The 20,058-nt window shown below is 43.1% G+C and overlaps 1 protein-coding gene across 1 annotated transcript; it reads right to left on the bottom strand.

Moving 5' to 3' along the window:
- Positions 1-3,805: 3,805 nt before the first annotated feature.
- Positions 3,806-19,723, bottom strand: LOC309601890 (Krueppel-like factor 9). Its single transcript, XM_082335133.1, has 2 exons — positions 19,082-19,723; positions 3,806-4,143 (listed from the first exon to the last, which is right to left on the bottom strand). The coding sequence occupies exons 1-2, from the start codon at positions 19,545-19,547 to the stop codon at positions 3,920-3,922; spliced, it is 690 nt and encodes a 229-aa protein (XP_082191259.1). The 5' UTR covers positions 19,548-19,723; the 3' UTR covers positions 3,806-3,919.
- Between the last annotated feature and the right edge of the window lie 335 nt (positions 19,724-20,058).

The following is a 20,058-nucleotide window of genomic DNA, read 5'->3' as shown; positions in this document are numbered from 1 at the left end:
ACCCTAGCACAGTTCAGGTACCAGGTTAAGTTAGTGTTAGTTGCTCTTAGCTAGTTCTGACTATAAACATCAGTGAGCTTTTTGGGGCAGGGCTCCTTGTCTTTCCTTCCTTCAGAGGCTGAACAGGTAGTTTTTCTCCTTACATTCGTGAACCCATCCAAATCCATGGAAATCTCAAGGTAGCAGTGTGGTTGCACAAGCTTAAGCACATTAGCTCATGGGGCAGCTGCATGGTGCAAGGGAGAGCATCAGCTTGAGCTCAAAAGTCACTGAGCGATGGGAGAGAAACTTCCTAGCATGCTAGTGAGGTAATATTCTTCCCCCACTGTAAGTTATGCCACAATTAGTCTTTGTCTCCCTGGAGCAGTGGGAGAAGGAATACCTGGGAAAATACTTGGAAAAAGTAGAGAAACAAGACCCAAGCATAATAACTAGCAATGCTAAGATCTTTGAAGCTGGCTCATACACCACTCAACTCATGGATTTCATCATGTGCAGCAGTATTTTTTTATAATAATTCAGATATTGGTTTACATGATCACTCTCTCTCTGACTCCAATTATTCAAAACAACATTTGTTTTTAATTGCTTTTTTTATTTGAACATTTTATATATATATGTACAAAACCATCTATGCCTACTTTTTTTTTTCCCTTTTTTTTTTTTTTACAATTTTATGTTATTTACAAAACAGGACAGCAAAATAACTTATAAAGAATACTAATGCTGTACAAAAAGAAAACTGATAACTGATTAAACTGTTGGAAAGTTGGTATTTTACAGTGTTACAGATCATTAATCTGTAAACCAGCATTTTGAAGTATGTGTCCAGTCCGGTGTATGCTGGGCTAAGTCCATCTGCAAACTGAAAATAGATCTGCAATACAGGTCATGAAAAATTGTTCAAAACAGATGTTGTATAGCTATACCTTTAAAGCCATGGCTTCTCTATAGTAATGGGCTTTCTTAACCAAGGAGAGGAGCTGTCCTAACTTCAGCACTATAAAGTATTTCCAAAATAGTACAAGTACATACAGTATTAGAGAACCTGATTTTCCTTTCTTTCCCAATATTTGCAACACTCTTTCAAAACTTAACTTCAAGATGCAAAGAACTAACCTGGAGTTTGTTTCATATGTTAGATTTGTTGTTTGCTTTTACTAAAAAAAACCAACCAACCTTAAAAAGCCAAATGAACAAAACAATAAAATACAAATTTCCAAACCTGATAATTCCCAATATATTCTATTAGTGGTTAATGAATCACATTAATCCCATCTGTCCTATGCTGAAATACAGTATACATTAGAGCAAATCAGTTGGGAGTGGGGTTTGTTTTGTTGGTGGTTTTTTTTTTTTTTTTCAGAAACAGGATTTTGTCACAAGTAATAATGACATGAGTCTATATGTTCCATTGTTTCAAGGACCAAAGTACCCCCCATCTGTTAATTCCTTTAGAATGTGAAGAAACAATGAGATTTCTTCAAATGTGCATTCTACCCCAACTATTCAAGCTGTGATCCCTAAATTTGGACATTTACATCCATATGTAGGTTATTCCTGGTAGCCAAAACATTTACATATTGATTTAAGAGGTGTTTATCAGCTGTAGCTCCCCATTGTAGTTGATAGGATGTGAGGGAGTGTCATATTTCATAGGTTCAGGCCTTAATTTTCCAAGTACTGCATTTGTCCTACAAAATGGCAACAATACAGACTGTATGACAGACTCTAAAGTTTGTGTGATCTTCATAGAGAAGAATGAAGATGAATGTGAATGCTCCTTTGAATGTCATTGGGTTACACATGGCCCTGACCCCACTCAACAAGGCGGCATTAACAGTACTCAATAGAAATACTGCTGCTACCTATTAGGAAGAACACATGTTCCTACAACTCAATTTGGACACCAGAAATTAAAGTTTGGTTTCTAAAAGAAATGTTTCAAAAAGCTGAAATGGAGGTAGAAAATGTGCTTGGTTTCCTGACGTCTTCACTGAAGAAAACACATCCCTTTTTATTGCATAGACTGCTCAATATCCCTAATGCCTTAAAAGCAGTTCTCATCGCATAGATGGAATTTATCATGAACTATATGCAAACTATTTCTAAATGCTGAAAGCTATATACAGCTGTAGAAGAAAATACTCTCTGAGTTGATTTTTTTTATGTTTGTTTCTAGGAAGCAAGCTTTTTATCAGGTAGTACAATAAGATACTGTAATTGCAGGTGTACTAACAAGACTTTTATGTAAAAAATTTTACAAGGTGACCTAAATTCATTTGTGGGGGAAACACTTTGGATTTCAGTGTGATTATCCTGAGATGAATTTGGCCCAAAGACTCTAAGAAGGGCTGCACCTCCCCTTCCTCTTCTTGAGGGGTGAAAACAGAACAGAAGAATGTTTCTGGAAAGAAAAATCTGTAAACATAATTCTTCCCTTATAAGTAGTTGGGGAGGGAAAAAATCACTGATAACCTCTTACAGTTCATGCTTTTAACATAGCAAAGATGGAATACTCAGATAATGACAATGATTTAAAGTTTTCCTTCAGTGATGTTTTTGCTCCTCTTAAAGAGCAAAACATAGTTTTAAAACAAATATTGCCTTTCTCAGTATTTGATGTGTCATGCATGACACAGGTACAATGCAAGGTACCTAGAGAAGCTTATGACACTAGAAATATTATGACACACCTTCTGTGTTGTATTTCCAATTAGCTCATGGTTTTCCCCCATACTCTACAGCAACAGCTATAAAGAGATATAGGAGCCCTTTCAAAATGCTCTTTACAATAATTTTAGCTGTTTTCATTAATAGAGTGCTCTTAAGGAAATGTCTACTCTCTCCATAAGCACACATAACTGCCATTGGATTTTGCAGGAGTTAGATAAGTGTATGAAGAGAATAAATCTTTAAAGCAAGTGTATGAAGAGAAAAAAAACCTTTAAAAAGGAGCAGTTTATAAAGATGACAGCTGCTGTTATGCATCTATTCAAACAAAACACAGCAAAATAAAGCACGGTTAGTGGTATTTCTATAGTACAGTACTGTATTTATTGTCAAATGAAAGTATAGGGTTAACTGAGAGATGTATTTTTCTGCCCTCATACCCCTGCCACATTACACAGGCTGATTTCTATTTTTTCTAGGTAAGTAAATAATAGAGCTAAATACACATACTGTCAGAAAATGACTGAGCTGTTGTGGGTTTTTTTTGCTTTAAGTATCTGCTTGAATTATACACATTTTTACTAGAAAAAGGGCAGCTTATATTCAAAAGTATAGTAAATACAAAGAAAAATTGAAAAGACACATTTACTTTAATGGGTCTTCTTGAGTATAAATTCACCTTATTTTTGTGTATCAATCAGATGCTATTAGTAACAAATGCAATGTTTCTTTTAACCGCCTTTTTAAATGAAGGATCATTCTGAGATAGAAGTAAAGCCACTTTTAAAATGGAGTTTTTACTTGAGAATTATTTAAGCGACTCAGAATGTGGTTTTACTCAATATATTTTAAATACAAGCAGCATTACATTGTTCAACAAAACATGTTCATGACACAGCAATCACAAAGACCTTGGAATCACGCTACTGTGGTGTCACAAGCCAAACCATCCAGTCAGACTTATATACACCAGTGTCAATGCCTTAAATTACAAAAGAAAGTAATTGCCTAGTCCAATCACCATCCCTTCCCTCACTCACTCTGCAATTCACTTGCTTAAGACTGTTGTTCCTAGCAAAGGGTGGGGAGGGGAGCACAGAGTACTTATTTTTTAAACTTCGGCTACATGTGCTTTCAAACCGTGAGTAGACTGTGAACAGCACGGCAGCAGGCTGCTCTTGCACTGTTCACCATGTCCTTGCTGCGGCTCACTTCCTCCACTCCCCTCCCCAGGCCAGCTCTGCCTTCACAAAGAGCTGGACTTTTTGGATCGCTTGATCATGCTGGGGTGAAACTCGGTGTGGCGCCGGGCATGCTTTGTCAGGTGGTCGCTCCGCATGAACCGCTTCTCGCAGAGGGGGCACCGAAACTGTTTTTCACCTGTGTGGGTTCGGTAGTGACGGGTAAGCTCATCAGAGCGAGAGAACTTTTTAAGGCAGCCAGGCCACGTGCAGGGGAATGGTCGCTCGCCTGCAGGGAGGAAAGGATGACAAGAAATTTAGGGGAGGGATATAAACACCAGCACATAAAAACTTTGCTGCAGCAGGACAGCTGAGGGATATGCTGCTGAGGGGAAAAGTTGCCTTTATTTCTTGCCATGGTGTCAGTGTCTGCAGACCTGTTGATCACTTCATCAGGTTTCAGTCTCACCTCTAGCAGAAGCCAAAACCCCCTCCAACCGCGTGAAACTCTCACTCTAGTGCAGAACCTTACATGACTCTGAATGTTGTCATAACAACAGATGAGCTCTGCTTATTCCTGTACATTTTTTATGTTTTGCTCACTACAGAGGTTTGAGAAAGGAACACTACTATTATTCCTCTAACACTTCCATTCTGCTGAATAAAATAATCTGTAACCATTAGAAAAGGAGCAAAAAAAATCTCACCTAGTACAAGTAATTCCAGTCTGGGAAGAACTGAGTGGGGAGGGGATTGGGAGAGCTGTGCAGCCCCAGGACTATAAATATGTACATCAAAAATGCTGTGGCTGTAGAGGGAAGGCCTATGCTCCCTCTCTTTTCCTTTCCCTTTCTCCCAGAAATCCAAGCTGCTCCACAAAATAAAGGACTCCCCTCAATCTCTTAGATGGCTGATTTGAGGGCAAGAAAATTATCTCATTATTCACAGCTCTATCAATACAAATGTTTGCTATGATGGTAAAAAACAAAACCAAACACCTTAACCTAAAATACACTGCACCTTTGTTTTAAAACCAAGGATGTGAGGAGTGAACAGTACTCACTATAATTTCCCTAACACCGCAAATCCCTGCAGTTCACCTCTTCGGGTTGCATGGGCCTTGCATATAGTCACAGACCCAATTCTTCCTGATCTGCAAAGCTGACTGTGGTGGGTTGACCTTGGTTGGCTTCACATTTACAGATCACAAAAAAAAGGAGTCATTTACAAGCAAGTGTGCCTTGGAATAACTCCTCAGACACAGCAGCAGAGATGAAAGACCAGGCTAAAGACTTGAGGAATTAATAGCCCAGAAGCCAGGATGACAACCGGTAATAGAAAGCATTGCAAAGCTTTAGAGAGAAGAATGGGGGCGGAGAAGTGGGGGGAAAATGACTGATGGCATCCAGAAGATGTGATGTCAAAGAGGAAGATGATGGACTAAATAAGCTGAGATTTAGCCACACAATGGGCCCTTAAAGCCCTAGTGAAATTCTCATAAGTAATGTAGTAATTTTAATGGTTTAGGCTTCTAATTATATGGTATTCCTTGACAGGCAGACTACTCTGTCCCAGAATGACCAGCATTTGGTAGTTTTAGCTAGATGAGTATGAGTTTGCACGTTAAGGCAGCCTCTTAGGCTAGCCACAACATAGCCTGCTTCCTGTGCAATTTCTTTCCTCATCTCACAGCAAGACTGGCTCTTGGTCAAGGAAGAAGGAAGCAGAAATAGCAAAATGCCAATTTAGCCTGGTGCATTAACCCAGAGCAGGGTGGAAACATCACTGCAAGCCATTCTGACCTGTGGGTTAATTTTTACAGACGACTTGGCTTCCTGCTGTATGTTTTTAAATGTGGTTGGAAGCCTTTCGGAATAAGCACTGCCTGTATAGAAGAAATTAAAACTGTATGTTTGCTCATTTACACATGAAGGCCATGATCACAGCTACAACCCAGGGCAACACTGGGAGCTGCACACAACAATACAGAGCACTTGTGTGATGGCACCATGCTAAATGGTCTCTTCTGGCTTTGCTTTGCTTGATGTCTGCACGTAACATTAGAGTCAAACATTTAACTTGTACTGCTCTTTTACTCTCTCATGGTTTCTGTCACAGCTTCTTGAAGCAGGCATCAGTGGGAGGTGCAGAAAAGCTTTCTGGATCCCCCAGGGAGTGTGGGAGAAGTGCTATAAATCTTGCATACATGGAGGCATCTAGTATATGGCTCTATACCAGGTACCTACACTCCAGAGCAGTGGAAAAGGTTCATGCATCCTGCCCCTTCCCCAGAAACAACATTTCTTATATTCTACCTCAGGACAGCTCTTCAGCCTGCAGAAATCCCTAATTCTATTAGAGAAAGATCAGGTATCTAGGCTGGATAACAAGGTGCTACTGACTTCTGTGCTCTAGTCAGACATTCCCCTCCCCCACATGTTTTCCCCTTAGTACTGCTAAGGCTTGAAATGAGCAGAATAAACCCTTAAAATGAAGTGGTATTATGTACTATTTCCTTTGTTGTCAGTATGCTACTTATGTTTTAAAACATGCCTTAGCTTGGATTTCAACCAAGTGATGGAGGAATGGCCACTGTGATGTATCAACAATACCTTAAAACCATATGCGATAGGAACTGAACAAGAGATAAAATTTTATTCAAAAGACATATCCAGGGCGGCTTACAGAAGTAACAAATGAAACAAATTCATTTAAAGGTTATTGGAATAGGCGTCTGCAGAATTCCCATTCTTTGTCCTGTTTGCCACCAGGGACGTAATGGTGGACATAACAGCACAAGCTAACATTGGTTCTCCATAGATCTTTTCTGAAGTCTAAAGAACTCGCATTTCTGCATCAGATCCCATATGGATATAAAGTTATTGTGGATCCTTTTGATCTCTGCTCTCTTGCTCCAGTTGATCTTTCCTCCCTGTTCCTTCTCACATGCTCTCCCTCAAATAGAAAGTTTTTAATTTCTCTGCAAGTTTAAACTCTGTATCTAAGCTGCTTTTTATGAGCTGAGACAGGTAACTTTCCATTTTTTTCTGACTAGGGGGGGTCAATTATTTAGCTTTTTTTGGTCCTGCCCCGAGACATTCCAGATTTTCCACATTGTGGTCTTGTGCAGGGTTTGGGGGGGGGAGAAAAGAAAAAAGAATATAAAGTCTGCATTAGTAGAGTCATTAATAGTACAGGTATTATACCCAATATCCTAATTCATTATTTGTCTTCTCACTACAAGACACTGTTTTAGATGTGGATGACTGAGGTTAGGAGCTGCAGTTCAGTGGCTTTAACAAAGATGACTTAATTTAGACAAGCAAGTGATAAAGAAATTCTGGACTGTCTTATTTTTCCAGAGGGAAAATGAAAAAGTGGTGTTTGAAAAAGCTGAAGACAAAATTGATAATCACACACTTAGGCTATTAAAGGTTTATAAAAGAACGTGCACTAGGACTGGAACAAACTGAGTGTCTGGTGCAAACTTATTTTTAAGTTCACTCCATGGTGTATTAATTTTATGTGAATTACTGGAATTGTTTAAGCACTGACTTTACAGAAGACTTTCAGAAATTGCTGTTGGTGTGGATGGAAGTCTGGCCAAGATGAGTTGCTTGTTAGACTTGCTTTGTTTTTCTGGCTGACGGTAGTGAAGTTGGACACAGCCATGAGTCCAGAGTCTGGGATCTATGTTAACTAATGCAGTTTGTTATCAAATAATGCTAATGATACTGCTTCACACATTAAATAGGAAGTCAAATGGACTGTAGTTGCAGCTGCATGAACAGACAGCTAATTAGACACCCTTGACTGACATATGTACAGAACAAGATACCATCAGGTACATGGTAGGACTGTGCTGCCTAGGATGCATAATAGCAACTATATTAAGTATCAAAACTGAAGAATGGTTCCAAGTTTGACTTATGGGATGCAGTGTCTGTACTCAGTTCCCATTCTGTGTCTAGCCATGTGACATGGCATAGCTGTAGCCATTATCTACTGCTGCAGGGACTTCCACCTCTGCCTGCAGCACCTGCCCTAAAATCCAGAGGTACAGAACTACAGCAAGGCTGATCCCTTCCTATCAAGGGATTTGAGGGAGCTGATGGGAAAGAGGGAGATGGAAAAGCACACAGCTATGGAAAGCTGAAATAAGGAAATCTTTTGCCATCAGGCAAAAGCAAAACTACTTAGGAAAACAGGACTGTTTGCATGAAGCCAGAGGGGGGAAGGGGAGAGAAGAAAAAAGAAAAAAAAAAAAAAAAAGAGAGTATTCCCACAGCTTTAACACACAGATTCAACTCTGTGTGGTTCAAATCGGAGAATCTAGCATACCTTCTTGTCTTTGTCTTCCAAGATCCTTCTGAAGCTCTGTGGCTGCTGGAACATGAACTTTCCAAAGAAATTTTGGTATCCTGAAAAGATCTGGTCCTGAACTACAATCCTTGACTTAGACATGACCACAATAAGCTTTTTTTTTTCTTCTTCCTGTGAACCTACTCAGCCACCACTCCTGTGTTTCTCAGTGTCTCACAAAGTATCACAGGTTCTGTAGATGGATGAGTGCAAAGATCATGGTCCAGCTTATTGCAGGAAAAAAGATGGACAGGCTTTCTTCCTTGCCTCAGAATAGCTGTTATCTCAGGTCTCTCTTACTTTTGTCTTCCAGTGTCCTTGTTTCCCCCACACACTCTGAATGAGCGGTTTCCTGTGGGACATGTGGACACTCATTCAAAATCCAAGATATTCTGATGAAGATGAATCTCACAGGCATCTGTACACCCACTTCTGAGCAGTGAACTGGAGGCATTTCAAGCAGCCTTTTTCCTCTTCTGAGAGAGTCCAGTATTGGATCATTAAAACATGGCAACCAAAGCTACAGATGCTGGTAAGAAACAGCACAGAGCAAGATCAGCACTGAGGATGGTATGTACTATTTGTATAAAACAAGGACTTCTAGAACACTTAAACCTCAACCAGCTAGTCTTGCAATGGATTTAACAGACCCCTAATCAATGTCAGGTGATTACAGGATAGGCAATGGATGGATAATTTGCATCAATAAGTTTATTCCACCAGTACTCAGGACTTAACATCACAGGTTGATTAAAGTGTTAAAAATGCCACCTTCAGCAAGTAGACTGCTCTGACATCCTCAGAACCACCACTCAACAGCTGCTTACATGTGCAGGTGTTTGAGATTCTTTCAAAAAAAAAAAACAAAAAAAAAAAAACACCAAAAACAACCAACCAAACCCAGATGCAAAACCACCCACTAAAACCCAGCTCTACTGAGCTGTTGGGAATCCTAGCTCATGCCTGAATCCCAGTGAGACTCAATCTTGCTATTACCCCCATCTGATACAGTGTCAGATGTAAGGAACATCCTTGTAGCTTCTCTACTGGATTATATTAGCTGCCTGGCAGAAAAGGACCTGGGGGTGTTGGTTGACACCCGCCTGAACATGAGCCAGCAGTGTGCCCAGGTGGCCAAGAGGGCCAATGGCATCCTGGCTTGTATCAGGAATAGTGTGGCCAGCAGGACCAGGGAGGTGATAGTGCCCCTGTACTCGGCACTGGTGAGGCCGCACCTCGAATGCTGTGTTCACTTTTGGGCCCCTCACTACAAGAAGGACATCGAGGTGCTGGAGCGTGTCCAAAGAAGGGCAATGAAGCTGGTGAAGGGTCTAGAGAACAAGTCTTATGAGGAGCGGCTGAGGGAGCTGGGGTGGTTTAGCCTGGAGAAGAGGAGGCTGAGGGGAGACCTTATTGCTCTCTACAGCTACCTGAAAGGAGGCTGTAGCGAGGTGGGGGGTCGGTCTCTTCTCCCAAGTAACAAGCGATAGGATGAGAGGAAACGGCCTCAAGCTGCGCCAGGGGAAGTTTAGGTTGGATATTAGGAAAAACTTCTTCACCGAAAGGGTAGTCAGGCATTGGAACAGGCTGCCCAGGGAAGTGGTTGAGTCCCCATCCCTGGAGGTATTTAAAAGACGGGTAGACGGGGTGCTTGAGGACATGGTTTAGTGGTGGACTTGGCAGTGATAGGTTAACGGTTGGACTCAATGATCTTAAGGGTCTTTTCCAACCTTAATGATTCTATGATTCTATGATATCCCTCCCAGTATGCCTTAGAAAAGGCTTTATTTGGGGACTGTGCTCCCTTATATCTGTCAGTCAGGAAAGCTACCTGGGAGATGAAAGACCCCACCTGAGAGTTCACACTTTTCATAGCCGAGAGGAATATCCTCAGCAATAGACTCTCAGGTACTCTGGGGCAAGTCTCCACCTCTTCTCCTTTTCCATCTTTTCTCCATTTGAACTTCCTCCATTTTGCAGTAATATTTAAATATTAACTGAGCAATGGAGAGAGACCAACTCATAGCATGGTGCTTAGGGCACTTACCTGGTATTGAGAAGCACTGGGTTTAGGTTCCTGTTCCATCTAAATAATTAAATGCTTGTTAAAGAGGAACAGCTTCAACAGGGTAAGGAGCAGAAACTTTCTCCGATCAGAGGGGTCTCTTTCTAAACTCCACAGAGCAGGGACTTGAAAACTGGTCTTTCAGCTACTGATGGCATTTTCTAATTACTGAGCTACTGGGTATAATAGTGTTATGGAACTTGTCCCCTCCCTCCTCTCTAGCACAAAGAGGAATGACTTGGCATAGGCACTTTGCTTCAGAAGAAGGTTCATGGTTAGGCATCCTGAGCAAAGATAGGACCATCTTTCTCTCCAGCCTGGAGTCAGGCACTGAACTACCGACATGCTAACACAGACAGCCCTATGCACAGCTAGGGCTCCCTCTTTGAGGTGCTTGGCTCTCCTTATGCATTTGGGTTGCAAAGGAAGACCTTCCTTCAGATTCCACTTGGTGTCCTGGCTCTGCAGAGATCAATGTTGCAAGCATCTGTGGGGCTAGCTGAAAGTAACCACTGTTACAGGCACTGTTACCGTTAGTGCCTGTAGGGCCTACCACAACCAGGTGGACAACGGCTAAGCTCAGCTTGCTTAGAGCAAGCATTGTCCTCACTGCAGTGTACTCTTCTGTTCTCTGAAGATGTGTGTGAAGGAGGTTAAGTGGTGGTTATCTTATCAAGTTGCTCATGTACAGACAAGCTTGTGGCCAGAAACACACATGCCTTCTGTCCATCTTTGATGAAACTGAGGTACATTACTGGTCTCAATTTTATGTGTATTCAGAAAGATAATATAATTTTGATTATTTTAATATTATTTCATTAGTCAATATTTCAACAGACTCTTCCTTCAAGTTTAAGGTATTTATAGAGTGTTCTCAGGCTATTCACAGTCACCATAGCTTACATCTAGATGATAAACTACATTACCACAAATAAACATTTGAAGTGTGCTTTACCATCACTACCCCAGAGTTTGGCCTTTTAATCTTAACTTGGCTTCTGCCTGCTCTTGTGGCTGCAGGTTTGGGAGCTCTGTGAGGAAATGAATGACAGTGTGGTACAGAACAGCACTGCAATTAATGAAGGGCAATGATCATTCCCACATGGATCCTAACACCTAGGAGTGCAAGAGACACAAACTTAAAAAAAGCACAGGTGATGCCTACCACATGGTCTTCAAGATCATAAAACAACAGCATGCAGGAACTCAGTAGAGCTGCATTTTCAATACATCCATCTGGCAACAGGAGTCACATCCTTATGGGCAATGCCTGCTCACTGCTTCTCTCCTACATGTATACTTCCTTACATGGATTGAATTAATATAACCCATGCAAGCTTTTCTGGGGTGTTTTCCCCACTGTGAAACATACAGTCACTTAACTTTATTTTTTGAAACAGAAATAAACCACAACTGAGTCAGGCAACACTGGATTTAATCTTTATGATTTTTGCCTACCTTGCTCAGCTAGCAAGGCTTCCAGTCAATATGATCCTATTTCTCCAATACCTGGAAATACGCCTATTAGAACTCTAGGAATTTGCATGTTTTTATGAATCCTTGAGAAGAGGGGTTGCAGACAAAGGTCTGGGTTTAGCAAAAATGTCCTGCTGGCTCCACTTTCTGCTCTTCAGTCTTACTGTAAAGGAACTGGCAATGTGTCATTGCAGTGCATAAATTTCAGATTATGCTCACATAAAATACTCAAAAAAGCTCAAGCAGAGGACTGCCAACATATCTGTATGTGTACAGTCTGTCAATCTAGTGATAATCTAGAATACAAATAACAAAGCGGTAGAGTCATAGAATTGTGGAATCATTTAGGTTGGAAAAGACCTTTAAGATCATCAAGTCCAACCGTAAACCTAACACTGCCAAGTCCACCACTAAACCATGTCCTCAAGCACCACGTCTACCTGTCTTTTAAATACCTCCAGGGATGGGGACTCAACCACTTCCCTGGGCAGCCCTGTTCCAATGCCTGACTACCCTTTTGGTGAAGAAGTTTTTCCTAATATCCAATCTAAACCTCCCCTGGCGCAGCTTGAGGCCGTTTCCTCTTGTCCTATCACTTGCTACTTGGCAGAAGAGACCGACCCCCACCTCGCTACAGCCTCCTTTCAGGTAGTTGTAGACAGTGATAAGGTCTCCCCTGAGCCTCCTTTTCTCCAGACTAAACCACCAAACTAAACTGATATGGCACCTGGATCAATGCTATTATATCTATATTGCAGCACTAATCAGCTGCTGTGTGTGTCTTTCCCTTCTACCAGAAATGCTCCTCAGATTCACCTTGTAGAATGGCCATCTATGGATCCATGCTTCTGCCCACAACCTACTACTAACTATCAATTGGAGTAAAATGTCAGAAGAGTTTAAGGGTGTATCAACTGCCTAATGTTACAAATTTTGTGTTGTTTGGACCTGATTTACAAGATGGCAGTTGGCTATAAAACCTAGTGTAGAGGGAAAACTTTTCATACAACAGGATTTTTTGTGCATCTAACCTTAATTAGAGTACCTGATGTAGACATGAACTTCCCACCAAATTGTAGCACTAAATTTTGGGAAGTGTCTGGAATTTACACCCACTCCCCCCCCCCCCCCCCCAGGTGAGTTAACTTCTAAAGGTCCTGTAAGAGGCATCTCACAAACTAACATCATGGTACCTTCTCTATTCCTCTTTTCTAAGCAGGAGGATCTGCTATGAGCTGCCATATGACCTTTAACTGGCTTGCATTCACACCATCATAGCAAGTGTACATTCTTTAATTTAGTTTCTCCTGCCATTCTTTTCCTTTCTTTTGGTATCTTGTCCTTTGCTCAATGCTCCCTGCCCAGGCCTTCTGGCTGAGATTGCTTATTTACTCTCATATGTCTGTATTTTCCCTGGAGATCCTCTGGTCTGCACATCCTCCTCTGTTAAGTTCTCCCCCCCCTCATTTTTGAGGCTAAGATAAACCTACATATTACTGGCCATATCAAACCTCTAAAACTACCTATTTAAAGAAGTCTTTGCATTTTCAAGTTAATCCTCTGCATATCTGCTCTTACTTTCAGGGCTCTGGTCTTGTGCACATCTTGCCTATGTCTGGGCTTTTTTCTATGCTCAGAAAGCCCTCAGGGGAAGTCTGCAAGACTTGCCCATGCCACCTCAATACTCAAGACTGTTGTGCAGAAAGACCACTCTTATAATCCATCCTGCTACTACCAAATTGATCAGAGTTCACCTGTCCTATTCTCATAATACTACCTAAGTATTATGAGACTAAGGTAAGGTCACTTCATATTTCATGTCCTCCACCTGCCCTCCAGACAAACAGTTTTTGGCTTGTGAGCTTTGGGATAATACCATCTTTTATCTTCTACTCAAAGTGCCACGTACCTCAGAGATGCTATGGGAAACAGTTCACACAATCTTACCCGTAATAGTGTTCCTGTCCAACACATCAGAATTTAAATAATAAATTCCATGTTACTTTTGGATAGTAGTGATAAGAAAGGAAAGGCAGAAGTTTAGTTTCAGTGATAGGCTTGTCCTTGTATCACAGACTTTTGCAAGTTCATAAATTTTGAATTTAGGTATACATCCAAGATAGAATGAAGAAGTACCCAATTACATCACAGAAACACAGGGGGTTTGGCAAGAAATGAAAGGCCTACCTTCTGGAAAAGAAGAGAGTTCAGACTTCTTTAACTTCCTCCTGCAAATCCTATTCTAAGTCATACTGAGTTCAGTGGGAATGGTGGCACAACCAAGGGCTGCTTGCTTAAGTAGGATGTGCAGCACCATCCACTGACTTTTTTGTTAAGATCACCACAGAAGACAGTTTTAGATGGATGTGCTGGGTCTGGTTGGGATGGAGTTAACTTTCCTCATAACAGCCCATATAGTGCTGTGCTTTGCATTTGTGGCTAGAACCATGTTGATAACATTCCAATGTTTTGGCTACTGCTGAGCAGTGCTCCCACAGCATCAAGGCTGTCTCTCCAAATCCCCCACCTGGCTCAAAGGCCAGTAGGCTCAGAGTGGGCAAGAGGCTGAGAGGGGACATAGCCAGGACAGCTGACCTAAACTGACCAAAGGGATACACCATATGATGTCATGCTCAGCAATAAAATTTCAGGGAAAGGAGGAGGAAGCAGGGACATTCGTGGCTATGGCATTTGTCTTCCCAAGCAACCATTACACATGTTGAGGCCCTGCTTTCCAGGAAATTGCTAAACATCTGCCTGCTGATGGGAAGTAGTGAATTAATGCCTTATTTTGCTTTGCTTGAGCACACAGCTTTTGCTTTCCCTATTAAACTGACATTATCTCAATCCACAGGTCTTCTTGCCTTCCTTCTATTTTCTCCCCATCCCACAGGAGAGGGGAATGAGAGGGGCAGGGTAGCTGTTTGGCTGGGGCCAACCCACCACAGTCTTCTGGAAATTTAGCTAGACTCAAAGGCTCAAGCAAACAGTTATTATACAGATAGTTTTGGTCTCTGAAATACTTAATACCTTTCAACCAACAGGTTTACAGAATTACTAGTAAGATACAGACCTCTAACCTCTGAACATCAAGTCTTCGGTCTTCTAACTTTATTTGCTCTTTCATGTCTCATTTTCTGTTAGCTGACCAAATATGGTCCAGTGAATTTTTAGATTCTCAACATTATACAGCACAAATCAGTATTCAGAGCTTTCCACCTTGCTTAGTTAGCATCCATGAGTAAAAAGTCATGTTGGTACGAGCAAGATCATAGGTGTGAACCAAAGTCCTAAAGTCATTGTCCAAGATTGAGAGACTGAGGTTGAATATTAAAATTTTAAGACCAGGAAGTTTTTAATTGATAGCTGTGTACCTACTTCAACTAAAGGCTACAAAGTAGCAAGAAACCAAATTGATGGCCTGATTAAGTGGAAGGTAGATGGAAGGGATTCAAAAATCTGAGATAAATGATTTTTTTTAAAAAATGGTACTGAGGAGGGAGCATTAACACTCTGCAATATGTAGTTATGAATAACTCTGGAGGCTCAATCAAATCCCACTGTTGCTATGGAATTGTTCTGCCATTTATAAAAAGTAATTACTATTAGCAGCATCATTAGTATTTCAGTTGGTTACTAGTAACTGTTTACATTAGAAAGCTCTCAAAGTTTATTTACTGCTGCATTTTTGTAATGTTTTTAATCACACAGAACTACAGTGAAGGTACATTAGTGTGTCCAAGTTAAGCATTTAATACTTGGAGTTATGTGCCACCCACAAGCGAGTGGCCTTTGTAAGCCTCATACCACTTCAGAAGATACTTAGAATTATATTGCATACAGCAAGCAGTGTGGGTTGTACAGTATATTAATTTTCATGTTAACACCCAAAATGCTATCCCAGTTGATGTCTATTTTGGTCCCCATATCAGGGCAGGTATCTGAGCACTAAGTAGAAGTGATACTAATATATTTCCTTTGTCATTTGTGAGCCAAAGTTTTGCAAGGCATCAGTTACCTTCAGCCTCCAAAAGAGGATTTGAGCTGAAATCTTTGAGTTGATAACACAATAATCCCTAGGGTAGGTAATGAAGTTATTTAAGGGTCATCACTGACCATCTTCTTTCCTTGCTCATGGAGACAGTCTTAACTCCACCTAAATGCAGAGTCCACCACTGAACCACATCCAGTAATCCTCCTTCTCCTGACCTCTTGAGCCAAGCACATAACAGATCTCCTAGTAAGGCATAGGTAGATAACCAACTCCAGGTCTCTTCCTTTGCAATACAAATATAGCTAGATGAACAGGCAAGTTAGAGCAATAGAAGTTTAGCCAGTGTTCAGATTTTACCATGCCCTACTCAGACTGCACTAAATACTAAAGCAATAACTTGCAACACGTTCCCTCAGTGATAAATTCATTTTTTACTTCACCACTTACTATCACTGCCAATATACAAAATCCATAAGTCATTTACAAAACAGATATGAAGCATGTGGCAGTGTGTTTCCTTTGATCCATGCCTTTCCTTACTCATACACAGCCCTTTAATCTGGAGAAATTAAAAAAATTCTACAATTACTATGCTCTTAATTGTTAGGCAGAACCAGAGGAAATAAGAGTTGCTGCAGCAGATTTTTTTTAATCACTAAGTTTCCATTTTGCCACACCCTCTAAACTGCTTGGGAGAGTACATGGGTATTAAAGCACAGAGACTTATGAATGAAGCCCTTGTGAAAAATGCCATCTCAGCTGAGATGGGTTATGATAACAGGAACAGCTAAGCAGAGAAGAAGCCAATCCCATATGGACAGTGGCTAAATCCTCTAAGTTGAATGAGCCACATCTAGGGAGTACAAGTTAACCTGCTTGTATCATTTACAAAGTAACCTAAGTCCCTGAAGAAAGTCTCTTCCATGGGGAGTCTGTGGGGCTGATACAGGTTTTTAAGTTGCATACTTTTGGAATTTTCCCCTTAAGTTCATTTGGTCCTTCACCTGCTTGAGGGGGTCTGCCAACAAAAGCCAAAAGGTGTAATTTATCACCGTGCATGGGAGGGGAGATGTGGCCTCCCCTTTGCAAGGAGCTATGCCAAGATTTAACAGTTCACATAGCCCAGAAGTGAGACAGAGTATGGTGCCAACATACAACACAACCATCCTACACTTCAGTATTCAAGCCATTACTAGGATCCTGAAACATCCAGTTTCCCTGGCATGAAGTAAAACTTAAAGTTACTAAGGGCTATCAAAACACAGAGTGCAAAACTGATGAATTAAACCTGGCTTCAAAAAGATAAAAACAGTAGTTGAGCATTACCAAATATACATCCTTTCAAAGAACAGCAGGAGAGCTTTTTTTACCCAAGGCCACCAATTTATTTTTAGGAAATGGGCCAAAAATCTTTACAACTGCAAGCGAGCAAAATGCCATTAGTGTCTCTGAAACTTGCTCATTTATATGAGCAGAAAGTTTGCCTCTGTGTTCTTTCAGAGCTTAATACTCTGAAAAGTAGCGAGGATTTCCTTACATTCAAAACATGCTCAGCATCTTCATATAAAGCTGTTCTGCCACAGCCAATATTATAGTAAACATCTGCATTGGGTTTACATGGCAAGGTTTTGGTAGCGGGGGGGGGGGGGGCGCTGCAGGGGTGGCCTGTATAAGAAGAGATCAGGGGCTGCTCCTGTGCCAAACAGAGGCGGTTTCAGCCAGCTCCAAAATGGACCCACCACTGGCCAAATCTGAGCTAATCAGCCATGTTGGTAGTGCCTCTGTGATAACATATTTAAGAAAGGGTAAACAAATGATGTGCAGCAGCTGTGAGAGAGAAGAGTGAGAAAATATGAGAGAAAACCCTGCAGACACCAAGGTCAGTGAAGGAGAAAGTCAGGGGAAGGAGGTGCTCCAGGTGCCAGAGCAGAGATTCTCCTGCAGCCTGTGGTGAAGACCATAGTGAAGCAGGTTGTCCCCCTGCATCCCATGAAGAGGGCCATGCTGGAGCAGGTAGATATGCCCTGAAGGAAGCTGCAGCCTGTGGAGAGCCCACACTGGAGCAGGCTCCTGGAAGGAACTGCAGCCTGTGGTGAGAAGCACATGCTGGAGCAGTCTGTTCCTGATGGACTCTACCCTGCAGAAAGGACCCATGCTGGAACAGTTCTTGAAGGACTGTATCCCGTGGGAGGGACCCCATGCTAGAGCAGGGGAAGAGTATAAGGAGGAAGGAGCAGCAGAGACAAAGCATTACAGACTGACTGCAACCCTTATTCCCCATCCCCCCTGTGCCGCTTGGGGTGGGGAGGAGGTAGAGAAGTCAGGAACAAAGGAGTGAAGGTGAACCTGGGAAGAAGTGGGTGGCAGTGTTTGAGGTTGGGTTCTATTTATTTATTTATTTTAAAAGTTTTGGGTTTTGTTTCCTCACTGTCCTACTCTATTTTTAATTGGCAATAAATTAAATTAATCTTCCCCAAGTAGAGTCTGTTTTGCCCATGACTGTAATTGGTAAGGAATCTCCTTGTCCTTATCTTGATCCATGAGCTTTTCCACCTTGTTTTCTCCTCCTGTCCTGTTGAGGAGAGGGAGTGAGAGAGCAGCTAGCTAGGGATCTGGCAGCCAGCCAGAGTTAACCTACCACAGCATCTATAATGAAGGTGACTGTCACATAACTAAGAAACTTATGTGCTGTAGCGCTGGATCAGAAAGTCCAATTCAAGAAGCTCATAAATAAAAGCAATACAGCAATCTTGGAATATCAGTCACCAACAGCTTCTCTTCAAGCTGATCTGTTTACCAAAAATGTATTTCACTTTCCAAAGGTTGCTACCTTTCTAAAAAACAAGATTTTCCACAAGACTTGCTCTTCTGCTCCCTGCCTTTTTCTTCCTTAGGCTTTCCTCCACTAATTGCCGGCCCTTTCACACCAGGGCTATTGGAGGAGCTGAGATGGGTTCTTCCTTGAGGATTCAGGAAGCCCACGGGGGTGCGGGAGGACGAGCCACGCCCTGCTGCCGCAGCTCTGCCCAGGGCAGCCGGCCCCACTCTCACCCCCCGTGGTGGCAGGCGGCCTACTCACCAGCCGCTAGCCTGGCAGACACTGCACCCGACCACACCGCGCTATTTTAGACAACCCCGAGGGCTCTCGGCCAGATTTACGGTGCCACCGACGTAGGGCTCACACGGGGCCCCCCTCCACAGGCTCCCCACCCGAAATGTGGGAGGAGAAATAAGTGATATTGCGGCAAACGATCCCCACAGGGTTCACCCTAGGACAAGCAGCTCCCTCGAGCCCCGCCCCCGCCCCCCCCCCGCGCGCCCGCGGCTTGCCTGTGTGCACTCGGTAGTGGGCTTTCAAGTGGGAGGACTTCCCGTAGACCTTGCCGCAGCCGCTGTAGGGGCACTTGTGCCGCTTCTCAGCCACCAACTTCCCCTTGGGGGGCACGGCGTCGTGCAGGTGGGGGGGCTGCCCCGGCGCTGAGTTGCATGCCGGGCTCGACCCCGGCTCTGTGGTCGCGTCACTGTCAGAGCCCACATCCTCGTCCGGGCTCTCCACGTTGCCACTGCAGACGGAGGGGATGGGCAGGGGCCGGTACTTGTTCAGCTCCAGGAGGCTCTTGGCGATGGTCACCAAGGTGCAGTAGTCCTTCCAAGCGTCACGGGGGTCGCACAGCTCCTTTCCAACCTGCTCCTCTCCTGGCACTTTCAGCCGTGCCGCCTCGGGCACGGCAGAGCGGTTGGAGATGGACACCAGGCACTGGGCAGCCACGAAGTCCATGTAGGCGACGGCCGACATGGTATGGGAGCAGCCCTGCCACCGCCGTGCACAGTCCCACTCCCGCTGCTGGCTGCGCTTCGCCAAGTCCCCGGGCAGCACAGGGCACCTCAATACACTCCCTTGGGGCCTGCTGCACTGTCGCGCCAGGTGCTGCAAGCCATGGTCTGCCAACCGCTGGAGGGTCAGTCTAGTATTGGGCAGGGTGCCGCTGGGATGAGGCTGAGAGACACAGCTGCCGGAGCCAACCTCGAGTAGTTCACTAGGGGATATTTAATAAAAGAAAACGCGAGGGGGAAAAAAATTTCAAATTGCCCCCAGGGCTCGTCTTTCACACACACACCCCCCAAGGCAATATTCAGCAGACGGAGGGCAGTGCTGAGGAACAGCGCTTTGTCGGCCTGGGTCTGGCGACAGCGGCGGACACCGAGGCGCGGCCGCTAGTAGAGAGGAAACTGCTGGCTGCCCCGCGCACTCCTCAGGAACGGCCGCGCCAAATCCCATCACATTAGTTTCGGAGCCCCCCCCCATC

Source organism: Platalea leucorodia (assembly GCF_965183815.1).
Source record: "Platalea leucorodia genome assembly, chromosome: W".
Classification (NCBI taxonomy): domain Eukaryota; kingdom Metazoa; phylum Chordata; class Aves; order Pelecaniformes; family Threskiornithidae; genus Platalea; species Platalea leucorodia.
The sequence above is the reverse complement of the archived record's forward strand: the minus strand, read 5'-3'. Positions and strand labels throughout refer to the sequence as shown.